The sequence below is a fragment of the Ciconia boyciana genome, chromosome 7 (assembly GCF_034638445.1).
Source record: "Ciconia boyciana chromosome 7, ASM3463844v1, whole genome shotgun sequence".
NCBI classification, from domain to species: Eukaryota; Metazoa; Chordata; class Aves; order Ciconiiformes; family Ciconiidae; genus Ciconia; species Ciconia boyciana.
In genome coordinates this window covers 66,068,855-66,091,354 of record NC_132940.1, presented here as the reverse complement: position 1 = coordinate 66,091,354, position 22,500 = coordinate 66,068,855, and the positions used below count along the sequence as shown (strand labels likewise).

Sequence of the window (22,500 nt, the reverse complement as noted above, 5' to 3'; positions counted from 1 at the left end):
CGCTTTTCCTGATTTTATCATGTTCATGCTGCTTTGGAGAGTTTCTATCCTACTGCTGTCCCTTTGCACAGAACAACCTGCCTGACCTTGACTCCCAGGTAGCCCTCACATTCAGATCCCTCCTCCAAACATCCTGCCACTGAGACTGCTCTCCCACCACGGTCTCGTCCTTGTGACATTTGCAAAGTGGGGGGGCAGAGCAAACCAAACAAATCTAGCAAACAATATAGCTTGAAAACAGGAACTAACACGATGTGCATGCAGCACCAGAAATAACCTTGCTGCCATACGCCGTGCAAGCCCTGTCCTTCCCTTGACCCCTCCCTCCGCACGTCTCCTGCCATCCCTCCTCCTCGTGTCAGCCTCTGCTGCAGGCCCCAGCACTGGGACCCCTCTGCTCCTCTGCAAAGCCCCCGCGTACCTACGGCACCGCAGGGCTGAGCGATAAGCACTCGAGCTCTGCTCCTCCCTAGCAAAGCAACGGACACCGCCAGCAGCTTCCCAGAGGAGTTATTTTCAGACAAGGCTGCAAAACCGCTTCCCTGCACTGTTCTTTGCATTGAACAAATGAAAGGACAGCCTAAAAGAAGAGGGCCAGTGTAAAAGTACAATTTCGCTTTTACGCAGGAAACGTTGCAGGCGCAGGCACACCTATTCACCCTCACACACACACCCCGGCCGGTCCCGCTTTATGTGAAGAGAGTGTTCGTGTTTATTAGCCTTTTTCCCCAGCTGCCCACTGGCACGGACTTTGCTCCTCCGGGTTGGGATTTCTAAGCAGCGGGAGGCTTTCCACGTGTGTTTGAGAAGGTACAAAGCCTGCCTGAAAACAATGGAAATAGCTGGCTTATGACTGCTGCGTGTCACGCACTCATTTCTTGCCTGTTCGTTTGTCCTTGGAGCTGCTCGCACCGCCTGGAACCTGATCTCGAGCAGTCCCGGTCATTCAGGCTGGCACGCACGCCGGCCTGCCGCCACGCCACGTGGGCGAGACACGGCTGGACTCTGCCCGGCCTCCCTGCCCAGTGGGAGCTGGAGGCCTGTGGGCAGGGGCAGACGGACCCCTCTCAGCCCACCGGAGTCCCGAGCCACCCCAGAAATGCGGACTGGGGTGCAGGACTCATGACAGACAGGGGACTTTGTGTGGGCTTCCTGCAGGGAAACAGCCACTTCAGAGCAGAGTGTGGCGGGAGCCACCTCGCCCGTGCTGTGCTTACCCCAGGGCCCCCTGCCCCTGAGCGTCTGGGCTGGCAGCAACATGGCACCCGCCAGGTTCTCCTCACCTCCAGGACAGGCTTTTCTCACCCTCCATGCCAGGCTCTCCTCAGCCCCTCAGGGCTGGATCTCCTCACCCCCCATGCCAGGCTCTCCTCAGCCCCTCAGGGCTGGATCTCCTCACCCCTCCTACCCTCAGCACAGGCTCCCCTCAGCTCTCCAGGACTGGATCTCCTAAGTCCCCCCATGACAGGCTCCCCTCAGCCTTCCAGGACTGGATCTCCTCAGCCCCTCTACCCCCAGCACAGGCTCCCCTCAGCCCTCCAGGGCTGGATCTCCTCAGCCCCTCCCAGGGCTGGATCTCCTCAGCCCCCCATGACAGGCTCCCCTCGACCCCCCCAGGACTGGATCTACTCAGCCCCCCATGACAGGCTCCCCTCGACCCCCCCAGGACTGGATCTCCTCAGCCCCCCATGACAGGCTCCCCTCGACCCCCCCAGGACTGGATCTCCTCAGCCCCCATGACAGGCTCCCCTCAGCCCTCCAGGGCTGGATCTCCTCAGCCCCCCCCATGACAGGCTCCCCTCAGCCCTCCAGGACTGGATCTCCTCAGCCCCCCATGACAGGCTCCCCTCAGCCTTCCAGGACTGGATCTCCTCTGTCCCCCCATGACAGGCTCCCCTCAGCCTTCCAGGACTGGATCTCCTCTGTCCCCCATGACAGGCTCCCTCAGCCTTCCAGGACTGGATCTCCTCAGCCCCCACGACAGGCTCCCTCGACCCCTCCAGGACTGGATCTCCTCTGTCCCCCCATGACAGGCTCCCCTCAGCTCCCCCAACGCAGCCTCCCCTCAGCGGGCGCAGCCGCAGGCGGGGAAGGAGCAGTCACCCCTCCACCGCCCTCCCTGCACCTCCGGGCCGCTGCGTGACGGCCGCCTTACCCCCCCCCGCCCGCCGCAGCGCCGCGCTGATCCGCGCTGAGCTCATCGCCGCGCCGCACGACACCCTTCCCCGGCACGTTAGGCGGCCATCGCGTGAGAGACGCTGGGCGCCCGGCCCGCCGCCGCCATCACGCAGGGGGGAACATATGCCGGCAAGGCGCGGCCAGGCACCCCCCCCGCCCCGCTTTCCGCGCCGATCAAAGGCGCTGCCTTCCCCGTCTCGCTGTTAATGCCGCTCTTAATTAAATACCTCCGCGGGGGGCGAGCCGCCCTTCACACGCAATCCCCCCCACACACACACACACACCTCGCCGGGGTGAGCCCCGCTAGCAGCCCGCAGGCACTGCGTGGGGGGTGTGTGCAGCGCGCTGGGAACCCCTGTACTTTATCTTTAATTTATTTTTCAATCCGCAGCCCTTCATGCTGACCTTTGAGCCTATGCGATGGGCGAGTTAATGTTTGCTTTGCGCTGCAGGGGCGATGACTTGGGGGGACGTTCCCACGCCACCCCCACGCGAGACACCGCCATCTGCATCCCTCTGCCCTGAACCCCGACCTCGCGTTGGATCACGAAGAGGTTAAAGGGGGGGGGGGGAGCAGGGGCATGCGGCTCCGGTGGCTGCCAAAGCGGGGATTAACGATGCAGCGCAGCAGGGAGGTCGGCACGCAACGTGGAGAGGGTCACGCCGGCAACACACGCGAGGGCTGGGGCGGGAAGGGGGGGAAGCCACCCGTGGGACCGCGCTGCAAAGCCGGGAGGGGGGCGAGGAGGGCACCGGGCGCCCGGCCGGGCGCCCGGTGCCCTCCCTCGCCCGCCCACCCCCGGCTTTGCATCCCTATATCATTGCAACAACTCCCACTCATGCAATTTTCCTTTTTTTCCCCATTAAAATTCACTACCTTTTTCAATAACACCCCCTTGCCCACACTCCACCAGAAAAACCCTATTCAGCTCCTTAGCACTGCACTGAAAAACGTGACCGAGGCTTTGCCCTACACGGAGCTGCCCCAGAGACTGAACCTTTGCAGCTAAGAGCGAGTCACACATAGATTAAATCGGGTTAACGAGGCCGGGAGAAGGTCGCCTCGTTTTTCACGATGGCCTCTTTCCAGTTTTTAGTGGCTGTCCCTAAATTATATTTGGGGGGGGGGTGGTGGTGGTGGTGTATCTTTTTGTATAAGGCTTGTAGGGAATGCTTTGGGCATATAGAAAATGCTTTGCGCATATAGGAGTTGCTTTGGGCATATAGAAAATGCTTTGGGCATATAGAAAATGCTTTGGGCATACAGGAGTTGCTTTGGGCATATAGAAAGTGCTTTGGGCATACAGGAGTTGCTTTGGGCATATAGAAAGTGCTTTGGGCATATAGGAGTTGCTTTGGGCATATAGAAAGTGCTTTGGGCATATAGGAATTGCTTTGGGCATATAGGAGTTGCTTTGGGCATATAGAAAGTGCTTTGGGCATATAGGAGTTGCTTTGGGCATATAGAAAATGCTTTGGGCATATAGGAGTTGCTTTGGGCATATAAAAAGTGCTTTGGGCATATAGGAGTTGCTTTGGGCATACAGAAGTTGCTTTGGGCCTACAGAAAAATGCTTTAGGTATATAGAAAATGCCTTGGGCATGTAGGAATTGCTTTGGGCACATAGGAATTGCTTTGGGCCTACAGAAAACGCTTTGGGCATATAGAAGTTGCTTTGGGCATATAGGAGTTGCTCTGGGCATATAGGAATTGCTTTGGGCATACAGAAAATGCTTTGGGCATACAGAAGTTGCTTTGGGCCTATAGAAAATGCTTTGGGCAGGCTGGCAATCGGCTCTGGGAGGCAAGCAGCCCTGCTGCGCTCGTGGCCCCTCCTCTGCAGCCTCACAGTCTGCGCCAGGTTCAGGTGGAGAGGGACCCAGGCTGTGTCGCTCCCTCGCTGGGGACGGCGGGGACGAAGCAGATGGCCGCTGCGGCACGGCTGATGGATGCCATAAAACCCGAGTCTCACGGCGACGCCATTTTCTGGCCCACGTCGAAGGGGACACGCATAAAATAACCAGTGATGAAAAGGAGAGGGAGGCAGAATGGGAAATTAATTCCATTGAAACAGGGTGATAGTGAAAACTCCCAATTCGCACATCTTTTCCTGGTTTATTTATTTTTATTGCTCCGCTGTGAACTCCACTGGATTTCATCGAGAGCTGGCGGCGCAAACCCGGGTCCCACGGAGGCCGAGCACAGGCCTCGGTTTGACGTGTAACTGCCCGGGCCCGAGGCTGCGTTTGGGGCGTTAATGCCGTTTTCCTCCCCTACGGAGCCAGCTCCAGCCCTGGCAACGCAGCCCCTCCCGTTCCTCGTTATTCATTTTAAACCGGGCCGGTTCGTTCCGCCGGGGCTGGGGGGGTCCCCGGCACCGCGCACCACCAGCCTCCCCCCCCGCCCCCCCCCCCCCCGAACCGCGCCGCCCGCGCGCGCCCCGGCCACCTGACGCGCACGCGCAGGGGCCGTGCGCCGTTGCCGTGGTTACGGAGGAAGCCGCGGTAAGAAAATGGCCGCCCCGGCTGCTTTTGCTCACCCCGCTTCCCTCCGGCTGCCCCGGGCTCCGGCGCCTCCCGTGGGAGGCGGCCCCGTTCCGGGGGCTCCGCGCCGTCCCGTCCCGTGTCGTGTGTCGTTCCCCCCCCCTTCCCTCGCCCCCGCCGCGGCCTGCGCGCCGCGACCTCTCCCCGGGGCCCCGCCGCTGCCGGCAGGCGCGGCCTGTCCCTGAGCAGGCGGTGCGGGCGTGGGGAGGCCGCGCGGGGCAGGCCTGGGCCGCGTGTAGCATGCGTGCGCTTGCATTGCCCGCGTGGGCCGGGCCGGAGGAGACGTGCGGCCCCGTTGCTGACGGCAGGTTCTGACCCTGTGACCTCTGGCAGCTTCCCTGACCCTGCCGCAGAGTTTCGGGAGGCCATGGAGCAGCGCGTCCCCGGTCACGCGCTGCCCGAGGAGATTCGAAAGGTATGAAACAGTGGAAGTACAAAAACCCCGACGTTTGGAGACCACACACTGCAGTAATTTAGGGGTGTTTCACTGGCCTTTGAACACTGGTACATTAGCTGGTACATTTTGGTCCTGGTTTTAGATTGGGTGTGTTCTAGGTTTCGGCATTATGTACCAAGTGTAATTACACGCCAGTGCTATAGGAACACTGTAGGGGAACATAGTCATTCTGTAATGGTGTTGTCACTGCGAGGTGAGTTTCAAATTTTACTCCATGTGGCATGTTTTGTTGCCATGAGTTTGGAATGACTGTAGAGCATAACATGTAATTGTTCCAAAGGAGTGTCAATAGAAATAGGAACAGAACATTCCCCTTCATCTTTTCTTGTATCTTCTCTTTGCGTGTGAGGCTGTTCTTTTGTTTGGGAGACAGATTATTACTGACATAACAATGCTGCTGCTTATATGGGTTAACTTACGAAGAGGCTCTTTGTATGCAGTGATGCACACAAGGAGAACACGAGTCGCTTTTTGTAACACTATGAAATTTTTCCTTTGGCAATAAAACACCCTGCTGTCCTCATTTTTTGGTATGTGTCTAATAATCAACAAGTAATTCAAAAGTTTTATGTACTCAGGCTAGCACAGCCTGGAGAAATTCTCCCTGGAATAGTCCAGGAAACTGCTGAGACAATTTCTGAGCCATCAGTGATGATTTCTGAGAATTCAAGGATGAGTAAGATAGCCAAAGGAAGGAAAAAAGGAATACTTCCCCTTAAGGAAGGGGAGGAGAAGAACCTGGGAAATTTACAAACTCATTAGCAGGTATTTTGGTAGCAGGAAAGATACCAAATATGTTTGTTTATTCAGAAATTAGTTTGCAAGTATCAACAGGATAAGGTGGTTTGCAAAAGTCAGTGCATGTTTCTCAGAAAACCAGTTGTGCCAAATTGTTGGATGACGTACATCAGGGAACTGTTCTGGATCTAGTACTGTTCAATATTTCCATTAAAGACTTAAGGCTGTAGTTTGGTGGCACTTCAGCTGGCTGTCTTTCATTTGGATCGGTTCCTGATCTGGTTCCTGATCTGTGTGCTACACGTAAGCTAGCCCAAGGAGGAAGCAGGTGTGAGCACAGGCACGGACTGGGAACAGAAAGGGGGTGACATTATTTCCTTCAGTAGGAGCGTTGGTGTCTGCTGCTTTTCATTGAGCTTGGATCTTGGATTACAATAAGGAATACACTGATGCCAGTCTGGCAGAGGTTGTGAGAGCTCTGGGAACAGCATTAAACTTCATCTTTTTAGTAAGAGTAAGGCATATTTAAAAAGAGTAAGTCCAGTGCATCAATACAAAATACATAGTAACTGATTAAGCTTCCTCGTTACTTGCCTGACTTAACACTGAGGTCTATAATCGGGTCATAAGCAGAATAATATTAACAAAGTGATGTTACAAAGAATGCATGTATTAAAGGTATTAGTATAGGAATTGCATGTAAAACTTGGGCCGTCATTATTCCTCTGTTCAGGGCTGTTGAGGTATCAGTTCTGAGCTGCAGGCTTTAAGAAAAATAACGCGACTGATGGAAATCTAGAAAAATATAAAAATAGTAAAGAGTTTAAAACTCCTGTTGTTCTGGGAAAGGGTAATAGAACTGGATTTACTTATTCTAGAAAATATGTGAGGGCACAGTAACAGTATTTACACGTGCAGTAGGAAGATGGTGGTTGTCCTTCATCTCCAGTTGCAGATTAATCTTATCCTCATCTTTCTGGACTTGCTTTGGTTGAATGTTGTGGAACTCTAGATGTAGGGGTAGCTGAGCACTGGAGCAGCTCACCCAGGGGAGCTGTGGAATTCCTCCAGTGGTACTGTGGGGGACAAGTAAGGTAAGCTTTTGCTTGGGAGTGGAGCACTGGGCAGGCAATCTCTTGAGATCTCTTTCAGGTCTACACCTTTAACAAGATCTATATGCAGAAGGCACATCAGTACTTCTCGAAATGTACATGAATAGGCTTATGTTCCCGTCCCATCCTACCCTGTCGCCTCAATGTGAGATATATGAGCTCTAAGGCAACGACGGCCCAAGATTTTGGGATCAGTTAAGTGTTGGGGTTTTACATACCCTTTGCTGCTGCTCATCTCTTCACTCAACTGACTTGCATTGTAGTTGCAGTATAGTTACACGATACAGAGCTTGATTACAAGTCGTTCTCACAATTTCCTGTCCTTGTATTTTCTACCTTTTACGTACACGTGTTCTTACTCCCTTCGCGTTCTCTGCTTCTTGGATTTTATAGCATCTCTTTTGGAATCTTTCTTTTAGATTGCTCCTAACATAAGCAGAACTCGTGCCAGCTGTAGATTGCTCTGCCAAACTGAGCACACGCTCCCAACATGCAGCTTGCAGACCAAAGGAACATGTGTGTCTGGAGGGAGTATGTTAAGCATCGTGTGTTAAGCATTAAGCATCAGCTGCAGAATGAAGAATATTCCCTTGCTAGGTGCCGTTTGGAGTTGGCTTGCTGGAGGTTGGGTTGTAGTGCTGACAACGCATCAAGCAGCTGTCTCAAAAGAAAGGATGCAGACGAGAGCTCTCATCATTCCTCTCCCGCATGCTCCAGGGGATGGAGCTTCACAAGCTGCTTATCAATACTTGGAGCAGTGACATCGCTGCCTCCAAAATTGCACTCTTCTAGAGGATAGTACGGAGAGGGAAAGGGGAAGGGAGCATCTTGTGCCAACCTGGAACAGACTGTTCTGCAGACTGTTCTACTGCCAGGGAGGAAGACCTGTTAGCGTAAAGCCATGGATGTCATGGCAGAAGTTGATATAAATTGGCCATTTGCAGACTGGGTCCAGTAGGTGTTGCCCACTATGTTCATTAAATTCTAAAGGCAGTTTTAATCTAGAGGGGAAGAGGTTTCTTGGTATTTTGTTAATGAAATGATAGATGTGAAGGGACTTTGGTTCTTCAGGTTCTGATCAATTTTGCCTTAGAGTGTCATGTAAGAATTTTACATGGCCCTGCTTCTCTCTCTCTCTCGTTCCTTCTACTGCTCTTGTACCTGTTTCACACAATATGCATTGCAAGATGGATGCTAAATGAAAAAAAAAAACCCAAACAGGTAAATAAACATCCACAAGTCCGTTATTAAAGCTTATAGTTGTTTTTTTTTAATTTACAGTTGCATACTTCTTAGGAATTAATTATTAGTAAAGATCTAAATAATGGCTTGTTTCTAAAAAAATTTTTAAAAACCTGGAGTTGTGACTTTGCCTGTTAGCCCTTTGGCTACCTTGCTGAGCAACGTTTGTCAATGCTAGAAGTCAGCAGGAGTCGGTTTTCCCTGCAACTTTCCAAGGAAGCTATGCCACATGGAGCGGTGGTGATGGCGAATGTGGAGAACAGCTGCTGCTGTTTTGGCAGCAGACACAGGAGAATCGGTGACTTCCCGGCAGGGAAATAACTGCATCGGTCAATGGCAAAGTCCAAGCCATCTGTGACAGTTTTTGGGGAGGGTATTCTCTGGTTCTTAGCCTTATTTTAGGGACACTTGTACACTTCTGGGAGGTGATGTTTGCAGATTTGGGGTGCCAGATAGCAAGTGTTTTAGCTAAATGAGTAAGTTGGTCAGTCTGCCTCAGTAGAACCCTACATTTTCTTGTAAGTGTACTGTCACAGGACTGTGGAAAGAACTTTGCAGAGATCGCTGGCTTGTAATGCCTACTTTTTCATGCATTTACATGTCTTAAGGTTTATGCCACCAAACAGTCTGAGAGGTATCATAGACCACCAAATGGTAAAAAAGAAGTTAGTCTTTCCTTTACTCCAGTGTTATGGATGTGTATTTTGGGGGAGTTCTCATTTTGTTGTTTGGGTCTTTTTGGGTTGTTTTTTTCAGGGTTTTTTTCCCTCAAGGAAAGAAGATTATCATATTGCACCTTGTTAGTTGTCTGTTGCCAGTGATAGACAGATCTTTTATATCCTTGTGAACTTATTAAAGTTCTGTTTGTTCAGCATTGTTGTTGTCCATTGAACATAAGTAGATAGGAAGATGCAGTTTTGCCCTGAAGATCTTACTGAAGTTGGAAACAAACTGCAGCCACCGACATAGGACAGTAACATGACACCCTGACTCCTCAAAGTACCAAACAAAAAGTTATATTTAATTTTATATTTTATTTGGCAAACAAATAACCTTTGCTTAACATAAATCATAAAATTAATTGAGCACAAGATACCCTTACAGATTAGTAGTTCTCTCACCCTAGGAGCTTAAGCAAGCAAGCAGAGCAGGAACTTTGAAGCTGCGTTATACATCAGTACAGAACGTTTCGTGGTATCCGACTATCCACAAAACATCACGTACGTTACTAGTAGGAAATGGTTACTCATTAGATTTGCCATGGGTGCTATAGATTGAGCACATTATGGTATCTTTATAAGCACATTGTTATCTTTAGTTTTTCTTGCTGTCTTTGAACCTGGGGTTATTTTTTTTAATAGGTTCTTACATAGTTCCAGTTGCATTAATTAGCAAAAGAATCTGTCCTGTCCACCAAGACTAGCTTTGCAGAAGTGAACAACATAGCTATGTGTTTAGTACTTACAGTAATCAATATGGATTTAGAAGCAGCAGCATTTCCATTTGTGCCTTCCAGATGAGCATGGTAGTATCTACGTGCAGAATGGCGGGAGGTCTTTTTGGAGTCCTGTTGTCATGTACCTTATGAATGCTTCTTAAGATGATGTTCATGAGTTGTTCCTGTGCCCACTGAGATTTTCAGTATTGGGCTATAGATTTTTTAACTTTTAGATTTCATTGGGATGACAAGCTCTGGCTATGTGAATGTTCTGAGTGGCTGTAATATGCTTTGGAAATGTTAGAAAATATCTGCCTATTTTTGGTATAAGCCCACATGTTACAGCCTAAAGGGATGGAAAGCTCTCAAGAGTGAACTGGTTAGCCATGGACCCATTGATTTGGGAAAACCAGTTCCCAGATAGTAAAAGCAGCCTGCTTTGTTACCACTGTGTATTGCGGTATCAGAGGATTTGTGAAAGCAGATCATCTGAACTTGGATAATGATCTTCCATTCCCAACATGAGAATTCCGGAGTCACTGGTGGTCACCTAGGGCAGCAAAGGATTTAGATCTCTTGCTATACTCATAAGGCTAGGGCTGTATTCACTGTATTCAAGGCTTTCTCATAAAGTTAGGGCTATATTCACTATATTCAGGCTTTTCTGTACCCTTTCTGCAACTGGTGTCCAAGTATGCTGCTAGGAATTGGAGGGATTGCAGTATCTCTTGCATCACAAGCAGTTGGGTTGTAGCTAGGAGGGGCTTTCCAGCTGTTGCAACTACAGATGCAAAAAGTCGGTATTGTCAGGCAAAGATTTGGTTAACAGTGGGCTAAATTGTCTTTTGTCTGCGCAGGCATCTTTTTGTTGCAAAGTACTGTAGTTCGGTTTATAAGAACTCGCTGCTCTGTGTTGCGCTGGAGAGCTGGAGTGTGCCGTAACACATCCCGCAAGAGGTTATGAGTACCAGAAAGGTCTGCGTGGCCTGTTGGACATGTGTTAGATATTTGCAGGGCTTGTGTGAGTGTGTGCAGTTACTAGCGGTGCAACACAGTCTGTTATGATTCATTAGGCTGCTTTACTCACAGGCAGGAAAAAATTAAAGCTACCTGAAATCCGCGTATTATTTCCTGTCGTGACAAACTGATTATTTCAGGGCATGTTTTGAATGAAACTTTTGAGAGCAGGACATTCTGTTTTTACTACAAGCCTATTTCTACACTATTCATATGTACTCAAAGCAAGTACTGTGATTTTTATTTTGCAGCTGCTATTTTATGGAAGTTGAGCAAATAATTATGCTTGCAGCATGGCTTAGCGTTACAATCTGTATTACTTTCTGACTAGATGCTGACTGAAAACTTGACTGACAATAAACTTTTTTCTTTTAAAGAAGTGAAGTTTCTACTGAGACTCTTAAAAATCGTTCTTTGAATAATAAAAGATCAATTTCAGTCAAATAACTCTTCAGTTTTGCATATACAGCAGAAGACTCCACTTTCTTCCTAGAATATCTATTGTGTGGTTTCAGTAATGACTTCTTCTTGTGTAATAGGGATTGCCTAGTTTGCCAGGAGAGGGACAAACGTGAGAGAAATGAAAGTAGTATGGGAGAGGAGGAGTAAAACAAAAGGAAAGTAGATTCAGATAATAAGGTAGAATCAAGTAGAGGTAGAATAAAACAATTAATATACAGAAATAATGTAAAAGCACCAGCTGCATCATAATGATTTTTTTTTTCTTGAGTTTTATGTATTGTTCTGCTACAAGTGTAGTTTGGACAAATACAGGTTTTTTTGTTGTTTGCCCAGTCCTTGCTAAAGCAGTCTCAGTCCTGACAGATCGACTGGGGAGGGAGCAAGAGCTGGTACTGCGGCGTGATGTGCCGGAGGAGCTCTGGGTGGTGGAAGGAGGATGGTGAGTGCTGCAGTTCCCTTAGGCTCTCCCTCCCCTGCACTGTAAAATTAATGTACAAGGAGTACATCTGTGCTCATGGCTCTGTGTTTTTATTTCAGTGATGCACAGAAACATATTCAAAGCTTTTTAAAAGAATCTCATTAATTGAGGACTTAAGTTCTGGCTTTTAAGAGTCATGGCTATTTATTAGCTGCTTGTAACGGACTGTTTCTAGCATAAGTGATCCATATGCTGGATATTGTAATACCAAGGCACTGCTAAGTGAGAAAGTAGATTATTTGTCTTTTAACAAGAATTTAGCTCTTTATCATGGTAATTTTTGTGGGTAGAATCTGAACTATCAGAGGAGAAAAACAGCAGTGCACAAGCTGATGCTCCCTGTAGCTATTTGGTCAAGGTGAAATGATATAAATTCCTGTCTTGTCATTCAAAAGGCTAAAATGGTCCAGACAACCAGAGCAATTTTTTTCTTTTTCTTCTTTTCCTTATAACTTATGCTCTACAGATGTTTACGGTACTGAGTCAGACAGATGTAATTTGAGTGACTATCCATCTGGGCTCGGTTCTCCACTTGCCCTTGGTAGCTAAAGAAATCTATGTAACCATGGAATAATATTAGTTCTTCCAAAACCGAACGCAGCTCTGAGTTGAAACTGCTCCCACCGATGCGGTAGTGGAACAGCTGCTGGGACACCACAGCTGGAAATGCTACCTTGCGATATGGTTTGTCCTGGACGTAGCTCCTGTCCTTTCTTTATAGCATCTGGTGTAATGTGTATCAGACCTGCAGCTCAAAATCTTATGGATCAAATATCTTCCTAGTTCAAGCACTTTGTCCTCAGTGAGTTTGTTCTTCTCTTTATGTTGTTATCGTGCACGCAGTACCGTCGTGCTAACTTAAATAGCAGGGGGTTTTTAGTATCCCTCTATTACCTTTTCAAGTTCTGTTTGCCCTGGGTTTCCCTGTCCAGGCTGACCAAAACCACAATACTAAAATTACCTTCTGTTTGTTTTCTTTTATTCCTAGTTGATTTTTTTTTTTCTATTCACTGCTTATTCTCACTGCTAAGGACATACGCAGTCCCCTTTCTAGCTGGAGCTCTGACAGTTTCCTTTTCTATTCATTCCAAACTCTGCTTTTCCCCTGATTTTTTTCTGCTTTGCATTTGAGAAGATGACAACAGTCTTTTGATCAAATGTAAATAGTGAAATATGGAATCTGAAAACATAAATCATTGGGTATGTAATACATATTCTTAGTGGTTACTCAGCGATAATATTCCAGAAAAGGTAGCTTTGTAACCATAAGAAGTCATGAAAATTTGCTTCCCGCAGACTTTTGTGTAATGGTCGATCAACTTTGGTGTCTAAGATACAAGGTCTAATGGAATCTTTTCTCCTGGACAGACCATTTATAATGCTCTCTCCTATCTGGATTATCTGATATCTGATAAGGACTGTGCTCACACTCCAGAGTTTTCTTCAGCAGGGAGCTTAGGAAGTCTTTATTGCCTGCCTGGTTGTCTGAAACTTTCAGACACTTACAAATTTCTGCCCTCAGTGTCAGAATTGGTTATAAATGACCAAACATTCTGGTTCACAAATTATTGAAGGGTGACAACAGAGAAATACACACATAGACGAAATAATGTTATTTCTCTTGGAAACCACAAAACCCAAACCCATTTTGTTTGTAAGTAGTCTTCAAAGCTACAAGATGCTTTCTGGCTCTGACCTTTAAATTGGTGTAGCCCTAAGATAGCTTTGTCATTATTTTGGCTGAATGAAATTGGCATCTACAGCTCGACAGCATTTCTCTGTACCTGCCTTTGTGAAGCTTCAGTAGCTTCTGAAAAATGTCCAACCAGCTCAGGAATTTCAGGGGGTATTTTAAGTATCAATGAGGAGAACTGGGGTTGTGATGTTGACAATGCAAGAGAGAGGGGGGAAGAAAAAAAGAAAAAGGAAAAAAGATAAAGTCCTGCTTGTGATTTGACCACTATGGGCATGAGAGAGGAACCTGGGATTTAGGATGAGAATTCAGATGAGGATGCCCCTTGCTCTGCCTAATTAAGGCCTTGCTCTTTGGAGCGATTCACTTTCAACTGGGTCCTGTTAATTTTCTAGGCATATTGAGCACGCATGTGCTGGGTTTAAATTAGTTAGCTTGCTTATTGGTGTTAATGTGCTGCAGCCTGGAATTTAGTTTGGGCTAGCTTGCCTGGTGAGCATCACTCAACCCATGCCAAATTCATTAGTGGTATTAGGAAACTGCTACTTATACTACAGATAGATATTTTAAAAGTAGTTCAATCTACATACAGTATATTGTGGTGGTTGCGGGGTAATTGTGCATGTACAGAAGCAAGGTTATGATTAAAAGACAGAACTTTCTTTCCTTACTGCAGGAATATAAAGCCCTCAGGCTTTCCTGTTATTTTTTTTTTTTTGACTATGTAGCAAATACATTAAAAATCCAATCTCGTCTGAAGTCCTTTAAAGATTTTACTTTACCTGAGGCATGGATGTGAAGAAGAACGGGACCTATTTCCCACTAAGTGCAGATAGATAATATTTGTTGTTCTATTACTTCATTCATTTTTAAGTTCAGTAACAAAATTGAATTTGAAAACTAAAAAGTTTTAGTACTTGCATAAAACATTTTCCGTTCAGGACCCCAGTTGTTTTATTTTGTTTTTAATCCTAGTACCCAGTATTTTTATTTGAAAGACAGCAGCAGTGGTGCTGCACGGGAGCACAATGTTCTTTTGGGGATAAGAGCCCCCCTCCTGTGCTCCTTATAACGGCTCATTTTGTCCTTCTTCAATATAGTAATTTTAGTGCTTTGGAACTTTATGGTAGTTATCCTGAATAACAGTTTCGTATTTCCAAGCACAGTTTGCAGCTGCCAGGAAAAATAAACTTGCATTTTCAGCTCATTCAAAGCAACTGTAACCAGGGGTATTTTAAACTGGGGCCAAACTAAGAAATTGGAAAATAAAGCTTGGCCTAGTACTTCCAGGGCATCCTGAAATATCATTTTTATCAAGAAATATTTAAAGTGCTAACGATTATTGACTCCTGGGATAATGAGTCTTTAGTTTACAATTTTTGAAAGCTGTTTTCTTTCATCTAAGTATGATTTCTTTGACTTTATCCCAATGTCTCAAAAAGTGGTGGGGTTTTTTTTTCTGTAACATAAGGGATTCTTGCATTCTTAAACTGTTTGCAGTTTTCCATCTTTCTGATTTTCATAAGTCACTGTGTTAAAATCCTTGTAACGGTTGATCATTGCAAGAAAGGTTAAAGTGTGTTTTAAGCTTGCAGTATGCAAACACACAACTGCGCTTCCAGCTGCCACCCACTTTCCATCTTTCAAGTCTCCAAGCTTACCAATACTCTTTTATATTTGTTGCTTTGAGGATGTCTCTTTAGCTGTATTACGGGTGTCCTCTGATGTAGTCTTAATTCTAACCACCTCCTCTCAAATGCGTTTATGCTGTGACCCAAGAACAGGGTAAAACCTGTCATGTTCAGGGCTCCGCATGTGATCTGTGCCGGTAAGCAGATGCTTACATGTCCCCTGCTGAAGTGTCAGACCTTCTTGGGTTGGTCTGGCTGATTTATTTACTCGATATCCATTGCTTGTGCAGGTTCAGTTCTGCATCACTTGTAAACTGAGCATTTTTTTCTAGAAGTGAAAATTATTAAAATACGCAGGAATAACTGATATACTGGGTAATAAGTGCGTATCAAAGTGAGAGCGCATCTATCCGTTCATATTTACGAAGCCTTCCTTACTGCAAAGCTTAATCATTTGATCACTTACAAAAGGATGTTTCTCAACGTCAGTTGTTAGGACGAGAGGAAGTGGCCTCAAGTTGCGTCAGGAGAGGTTTAGGTTGGATATTAGGAAAAATTCCCATTGGAACAGGCTGCCCAGAGAGGTGGTGGAGTCACCATTCCTGGAGGAGTTCAAAAAATGTGTAGACGTGGCGCTTTGGGTTTAGTAGGCATGGAGGTGTTGGGCTGACGGTTGGACTAGATGATCCTCGAGGTCTTTTCCAACCTTAATGATTCTATGATTCAATTTAAGAAATGGTCTTTCAATTAGATGTGCATTGTGTACTCTGTATTTGTTTAACCAGTGATGAATACTTCATACCTAGTAAATGGGTTACATTTTCCACAACACTCAAGTGCCATAGACACTACATCCTAATAATTAGTCCCTTACTCATTTGAATTATTTTTGTAAAGATTGCTGGATTACATCATTCTATTCACTTTCCACTTTTCATCTTGCCTACTTCAAGTGGATATGAGTTGTCAAAAAACCACAGTAAATAACATTTTTCTGGCTCAGGCAATCACAAATCATTAAGGAGATAACTTTGTAAAACACAGCATTTTATTTTAAATTAATACATCAAACATAATTCAGAGGTACTTCAGTTTAGAATTCCAGCGGGAGTTCCCACATAGTAAACTGCGTAGTTGATATATCTTGTGAAGTTTCCAGTAAGTGAAACTACTGCTACAGCTTGATTTCATTTTGCTAATGTAGAATCTTGTCTTTATTATTTGTTAAAGCAATAACATCATCTGATCATAAATGCTCCAGAGCAGTAAATGGTTTAAACTATTCAGATTTATTATTATTCTTCAGTGTCATTCAGGGTTTTTTTTTGTTCAACTTGTTTCTTACAAACAATCTTATCTTTTTCTAGATGTCCCGGGATGAGACAGTGTGTAAATACTGTGGAGTCAGCTATTTGATACTTCATGAATTTAAGGTGATGGAAGAAAAAGTAAAAGCAATGGAAAAGGAGATTAAATTTTATGAAGGAAGTATAGAACGGGAAAAAGGCCTTCAAGCAGAATTGCAGTCTCTTTACCAAGACCTTGAACGCTATCGAGCTGACGGTGAATCACAAACAGAAAGGTCAGCGCATATTATCTAGTCTGATGTTATTTTTGTGTATGTGTGTTAGGTAATTTCATTCCAAAGAAGTTTAAAATAGAAATAAGATTTGTCTTTCTATAATCAGATGTAACATGTATACTGTAATACTTAATTTAAATGATCTTTCATAGTATTCTCTGGAAGCAAGTTTTAAATTCCTTGATAGTTTAGAAACAGTCAAGATATTTAAAGTGGAAGAAAGGCCAGAAGGCATTTTGGAGGTATTTCTCCTGCACACACTCCCAAAGGGAAATGATCAAATATTTCATCTTATCATTTTGTCATAAAATTGTAATATTTTAAATGAAATACCAGAGTATTGGAAGTTTCCCAGTTCTGAAATTGTTACTTTGTCTCATAGTAACATGGTAAAGAATTACCAGCGTTCTTACCCTGAGAAACTTACAGTTCATTCTCTGAAGGGATGATCACAGAATACTAAAGCAATTATGAAAGTCTTGGGTACAGCTTGTGACGTTGTTCCTCAGAAACAGGAGTTTGCAAATGCTTACTGGCAGGTATGTAAAGGTCCCAGTTAAAGGGGGAGTTTTGTACTCTCACAAACTCCAGTAGTTAACAATAGACCTCGGAGCCACATTTATATTTTTAGGGCACAGTGATTAGAACCGTTAAGTGTGTGCTCTTTCAGCTCATACTTACAGGCTTTTGTTGTGTTGTTCTTCTTTATCACATCTTGATAACTTTAAACTTAGAACAGGAAGTCATACTTTGAAAATATTTGTCCTTTTGATGGGCCTACAGCACAGCTTTGGTTCCTAAACCTTTGGATTGGTACACCAAATATAAAAGTTCATTTTGGGGTAGACATGAGAAAACAATGCATAAAAGGAAAGTTTCAAAGACTTTTTGCCCCTCTGCCCTTCTTTCATTCATCGTTTCTGGTATTTTCCTATTCTTTGGGTTTGCAGTAGAGGGTGCAAAGGTAGCTATACCCAAACTAGCTTTAAAATAGGTGGCTGACTCATGTACTGTACGTGGCGTTACTGCGGCAGTCCAGACAGCAGCAGTGGCCGCAGAACCTGGTGTCCACCTATGTTAGGTTTTGTGTCACCATAATGAGAGTGCCGTCAGGTTCTCAACCATGAACTTCAAGCTAGCTTGTTAGCTTCGATTTGTCCATCCTCAGCGGTTCTTTATAATGTATAAAGAACTTGGACTGAGAGGGAAATTGCTGTAGTCAATATGAACATTTTATGATATAATTAGCATTATGGGTGGGGTTTGTAGTCTTATTTTTGCTCTAGGATTTCTGGACTGATATTTCTGGTTCCTAATTAACCTTCTGTTGCTTTATGCTGTGTTACGACACCATGACAATATAACAAATTTCATAATAACAAATTGTATCTTTTCTGCGCTGCTCTGTGAAAGAAGAACAAGTGTTTTGGCCTCTTCCAGACCTGAAGCTCTGAAGAACTGCCTTTCCTTTTCTTCCTCTTGTCTTCTACGCTTCATAGTCAAATTTAACATGGATACTATGTGCTGGTTTTCTGTATCCTAATTTTCTGTCCTCATATTTTGGAATCTATTGTTATATTCCACTGATTGCTTACAGTAGGACTATAAACATTGATATTTATAGTTGGATAATAAAAGATCCTTTAAAAATGCAGTTGCTGAAGTTGACTACTGATAGAATAATGTGGTACAAACAAGGGCAGCAGAAACTTCTTGGTAATTTCTTGCTCATTTGAATCAATCTGTTTGTCAGAAGCTTTCTGTAAGAATGAGATTATGTTTTTAATTATCAGCTCAGTCATTTTGATTCTGAAGAAACACCCAATAGGGGTGTTTCTTGCATGACTGACTCATACCTAGTAGCAAGTGATCTAGAACTGATAACATGGGGCATTTTGAGTATTAAGGTACTCTCAAGAGATTGGACGGGAATGCTTTGGAAACATTACAGAAGAAACAACTACAGCTTATCTATAGGTGAAACGCTCAAATCCTTTTTTTTTTTTTTTTTTTTTGCGAATCACTCAAACACTGTTAAGAATTTAACATTACTATTAATGGATTTAGTTAGGCTTGTGCTTGGTAATATTACTCATAAAAGATTCATTTTAAAATACAAGTTCACACAAAGTTGAACAAAACGCATATATCTTGTCAATCACTCTACTCATATTGTTTCTTGCAATATTTTTTCATTGGAACTGAACATCTTCCACCTCCCCAATATTCAATGTGTTCTTTGGTTTAACATTGTATTTTTGAAGAGTGCCTTTGCTCCTTGTTCCTCTAACGACTCTGGGTGGCAGTTATGGTGGCAGCATTCAATGTGTTAGCAAATGGAGCGACAGCACATTCTCTTGTTGAGGATCATTTGCCAGAGGTAAACTTAAAATTTTCATTTAGCTGACTTTTTGTAGTAAAGCTGGAACAGTTAATAAAAATTTTATCTCTGCATTTTTTTCCCCTAAGGCTCAACTTGATTTAAAACCTGCTGAAATCAAGTGGAATACTTTCAGTAGGCTTTCATTCAGGCCATAAATCAAGTATTGTGCCTTGTTAAGTAACTTGTCTAAATACTCCTTATCTCCTCTTCACTATCCTGGGCCTCTCTTGTTACCTTGTGCTGTTGGCATAAACTGACTATGCAACATACTGTCTTCTGGTTCTTGCAAGGTTGACAAGTCATTCCTCCCAAACTGCAAATGTTTGTCAGAAGCCAAATATGCCCTTTTTTTTTTTTTTAATTTCTGGTAGACCAAGAGATTTAATCTTTCTTGTTAGATGCAGACTGTTTCATTTTTATATTCCTTTTAGGTTGACATATTGCTATTGTTTGTACCTGTGGTTAACCTTGAAAGCCACCTAGGAACCTGAGCTTTTGCAGAAATTACTTACCTACCCTTTGGGACTTTGTCAGAAGAAGGGGAAGTAACCATCATGCAGTTAACGATACTGATTCGATTTAGCTATTCAAGTCTTAGTCTTATTCCATGTTAAAATCACTTTAATTCCAGAATACTTGCATGAGAGCTGTTCCTGAAGGGCTGTGGCTGGCTTGAAATAGCAATGCTAGTCAATACACGTGCCGGCTTGAGGTCGGCTGTGCAGCTGGTACTGCATTGTGGTCTGCGCTGCTGGCTCTTCTTCTACGAGATACTGGCTACTGTCTGCAAGAGCAATGATTCATGCTTAGTTAAGCTGAAATGCTGGTGTGGCGTTTGACTAACCATTTTTGGTCTGGTACCTATTTAAACGTATTAGTAACAGGCAGTTTCATTGGGGGCTTACTTCTCTAATTCATTGGAGATACAAGTATGATTGGATTTAGCCATGTCTCTGTGCGGGACCCCCCAGATTCCTGGAGTCCCTAGAGCTGAGTTTATTAACAGGTTTTCTCTGGCAGCGTCTTTTGACATTTGTGACACTGCATGAGGGGTATGCTGTATTTGTGGTGTGAATTTTGATAATTCTTGCAACATCCGATATAAGAAATGTAGAATAGATTTAAATACTAAAGATGCTTTTTACAGGTATAGTAGTGCTGAATATCATGAGCGTGACAAGGAGAAAAAAATGTTATGATGTTTAGATATGTGAAGAGGTGTATAGATATCACTTAGCGAGTCCTGTGTCAAAGATCCCTTGTAAATAGATTCCTGAAAACCTTTTTACAAATTTAGCAGGAGGAGTTACTTCTTGATTACTACCATGAGACTTATGCTCTTGAGTCATGCATGTAGATGTTGAAAATTTTATCCATAAATAACAAAATTTTAAAGATAATGTAAACCTAACATTTTAACTTGTGGAAACTGTATTTTTCCACATTTGTGCTTTTTTTGTGTGTGTGTTTTCTTGAGTTCGTTAGTTCCTACCACAATGGCAAAACTTAATACCATGGAAAATGCTTTGTTGGTGAATTTGCCTAAAATAAATCTTCCTTTTTGCAACATGATTGCTTAGGAAAGCAACAGCAACTCCCTGGCTTGGTAAAGTCTAAACTTGTAATAAAACTCTGAAGTGACTGGGCAGTGATAACAGCACACTGCTCTACCCTTAGCTACCAACCTACGCAGCAGTCTGGTAGAAATGACGTGTGGTTTCTTGTCCTATGAGGCTGAAAATACTGGAAATGGGGAGTGGCACATGCTTTAAGAACTCTGTCAGCATTTTAAAAATAGGTTTTGAAGGGAAAGAACACAAGGCAAAAAGGTCACTTTAATAGACTTTTTTTTTTTTAATATGTCTGTTTCTGTTGAATATTTAGTGATAAAGTGGAGTTGAGTTGTTGTAAAAAATCACTGAGAGCCAAATCTGGATGAAATAAAGAAAGAGGTAAAGAACTAATCTCTCTTTTCTGAATTTGGTTTAGGGCATGCAATAGGTTATTCTTATATACCATCATATGCAGGTAACTTGGGAGATTGCACATCTTTTGACTGTTTTAGGAAGCATGATTAGTGAACAAAACATTATAACCACTGCAGCACTGTAATGCATTTTCAGAGTTATATTGGTGTATCATCTAACACATGAGAAGAAATCAGTTCATAAAGTAGTAAGTGAGTGTTCTTCATCACGCTACAGATGTTCTGTGCGAGCCTCAGGCGTGTGCTCCTTCAGCGGCTGCTTGGAAGAGACAAGTAAATACAACAAGCTGCCAAGAGGTATCAGCTGGCCATGGGATGCAGTGAGTCCCCGGGTTTCACACTCATCGTTTCCCAGCAAAAAGAAATAATGTAATGGTTTTTCATTGCAGGGAGAATATAGAGCACATAAGTGCTGGAATTTTTCTGGCTCTTTATGCATTTAATTCTGCTTTTAGGTAGCTCAAGTTGCGGTGTTTAGAAGTGCGCAAGAGCTGGTTTGTACTTGGAAGTGCCCTGTGTGTGTGAGTTTTCTGAGGAGAGGATATGAAGTTTCCTAGGAAATTGTGCCTTCAACTTTTTTATTGAATCTGTTCTGTAAATAACATAACAGTACGTACTTCTCTAATTAGCTTCATGAGAATTTTAGGGTGTGCTTATTAACCAGGAAAAAGCAGAATTTTGTATAATGCCAAAGTGTTTCAATATGTTCTTTTTAATAGTTGCAAACTGATCTGTATATTTTGCCCTGATGGTGTCGTCGTGATGACTCGGGTATGGCTCAGGCTCGTGCAGAGGGCCAGCAAAAGGCCTGACAGGGCTTGTGGGACCCAGGTCCTGTGTACAGCAGTGAACTTCACTTTTATACGTAAAAAAAATCACTGACAAATCTTGTCACAGTCTCAGAAAGCCAATCAGCACAGTGCCTTGGGGAAATAGTCTCTTGCCGTTAGATTCTTATGTAAAGTATGTTGAAGCCAGTGTCTTCCCAGTAGGAGACGTGCTTTTTCCTACTGACTGGTGGTAGCTCAATCCCCCTCTTGATATATTAAAATTGTGGTTGTTCTAATTTTGACAAGGTTTTTTCTATTAACATGATTAAGTGCCAAGATTGATTATGAATAAGCGAGACAAATTTGTTCACAGAGATAGTTTAGAAGAGTGATTCATGAGGTTCAAAACTCTGCAGTAATGCTCAACCTTCTCCCAAATTCCTGATAAAATGAACTTTCTTCTGGCAAAACAAAATTCCTTATCCGGAGGAGGCTGAAACAGCAGTCAGTGGAAAACGCAAAAGGCAACATGAAATCGGCATTTTTGCTTCCGTGCATACTTTTCATGTATATTTCATTAAAAATATTTTCATATTTAATAGGTAAAATTAAAATTTAAAGGTGCATTTAAAAAGTTATCACAGTTCTTGGCATCTGAGAACGGTGCCACATAATGCAAAAATGGCCTTGAGAGGTGTTTACTGACTTTCTTGTCAGTAAACAAGAGCTTTCTTGCTCTAGCAAAGGTTCTGCAGAAGTCGACGGGTGCCTCCACGACCAGCTAACTT

The 22,500-nt window shown here is 44.0% G+C and overlaps 1 protein-coding gene across 3 annotated transcripts in view; it reads left to right on the top strand.

Moving 5' to 3' along the window:
- Nucleotides 1–4,694: 4,694 nt before the first annotated feature.
- Nucleotides 4,695–22,500, top strand: part of LEKR1 (leucine, glutamate and lysine rich 1) — a 67,894-nt gene continuing 50,088 nt past the window's right edge. For 2 of the 3 annotated variants that reach the window (XR_012043531.1, XM_072868562.1), the window contains exons 1-2: nucleotides 4,695–5,137; nucleotides 16,358–16,572. Coding sequence is in view for 2 of the 3 variants with exons in the window: in XM_072868562.1 (XP_072724663.1) it covers nucleotides 5,090–5,137; nucleotides 16,358–16,572 (263 nt within the window). In the remaining variant the exon portion in view is untranslated. Of the gene's footprint in view, nucleotides 5,138–16,357; nucleotides 16,573–22,500 lie in introns of those variants that run through there. The other variant, XM_072868563.1, reaches the window with a different exon arrangement.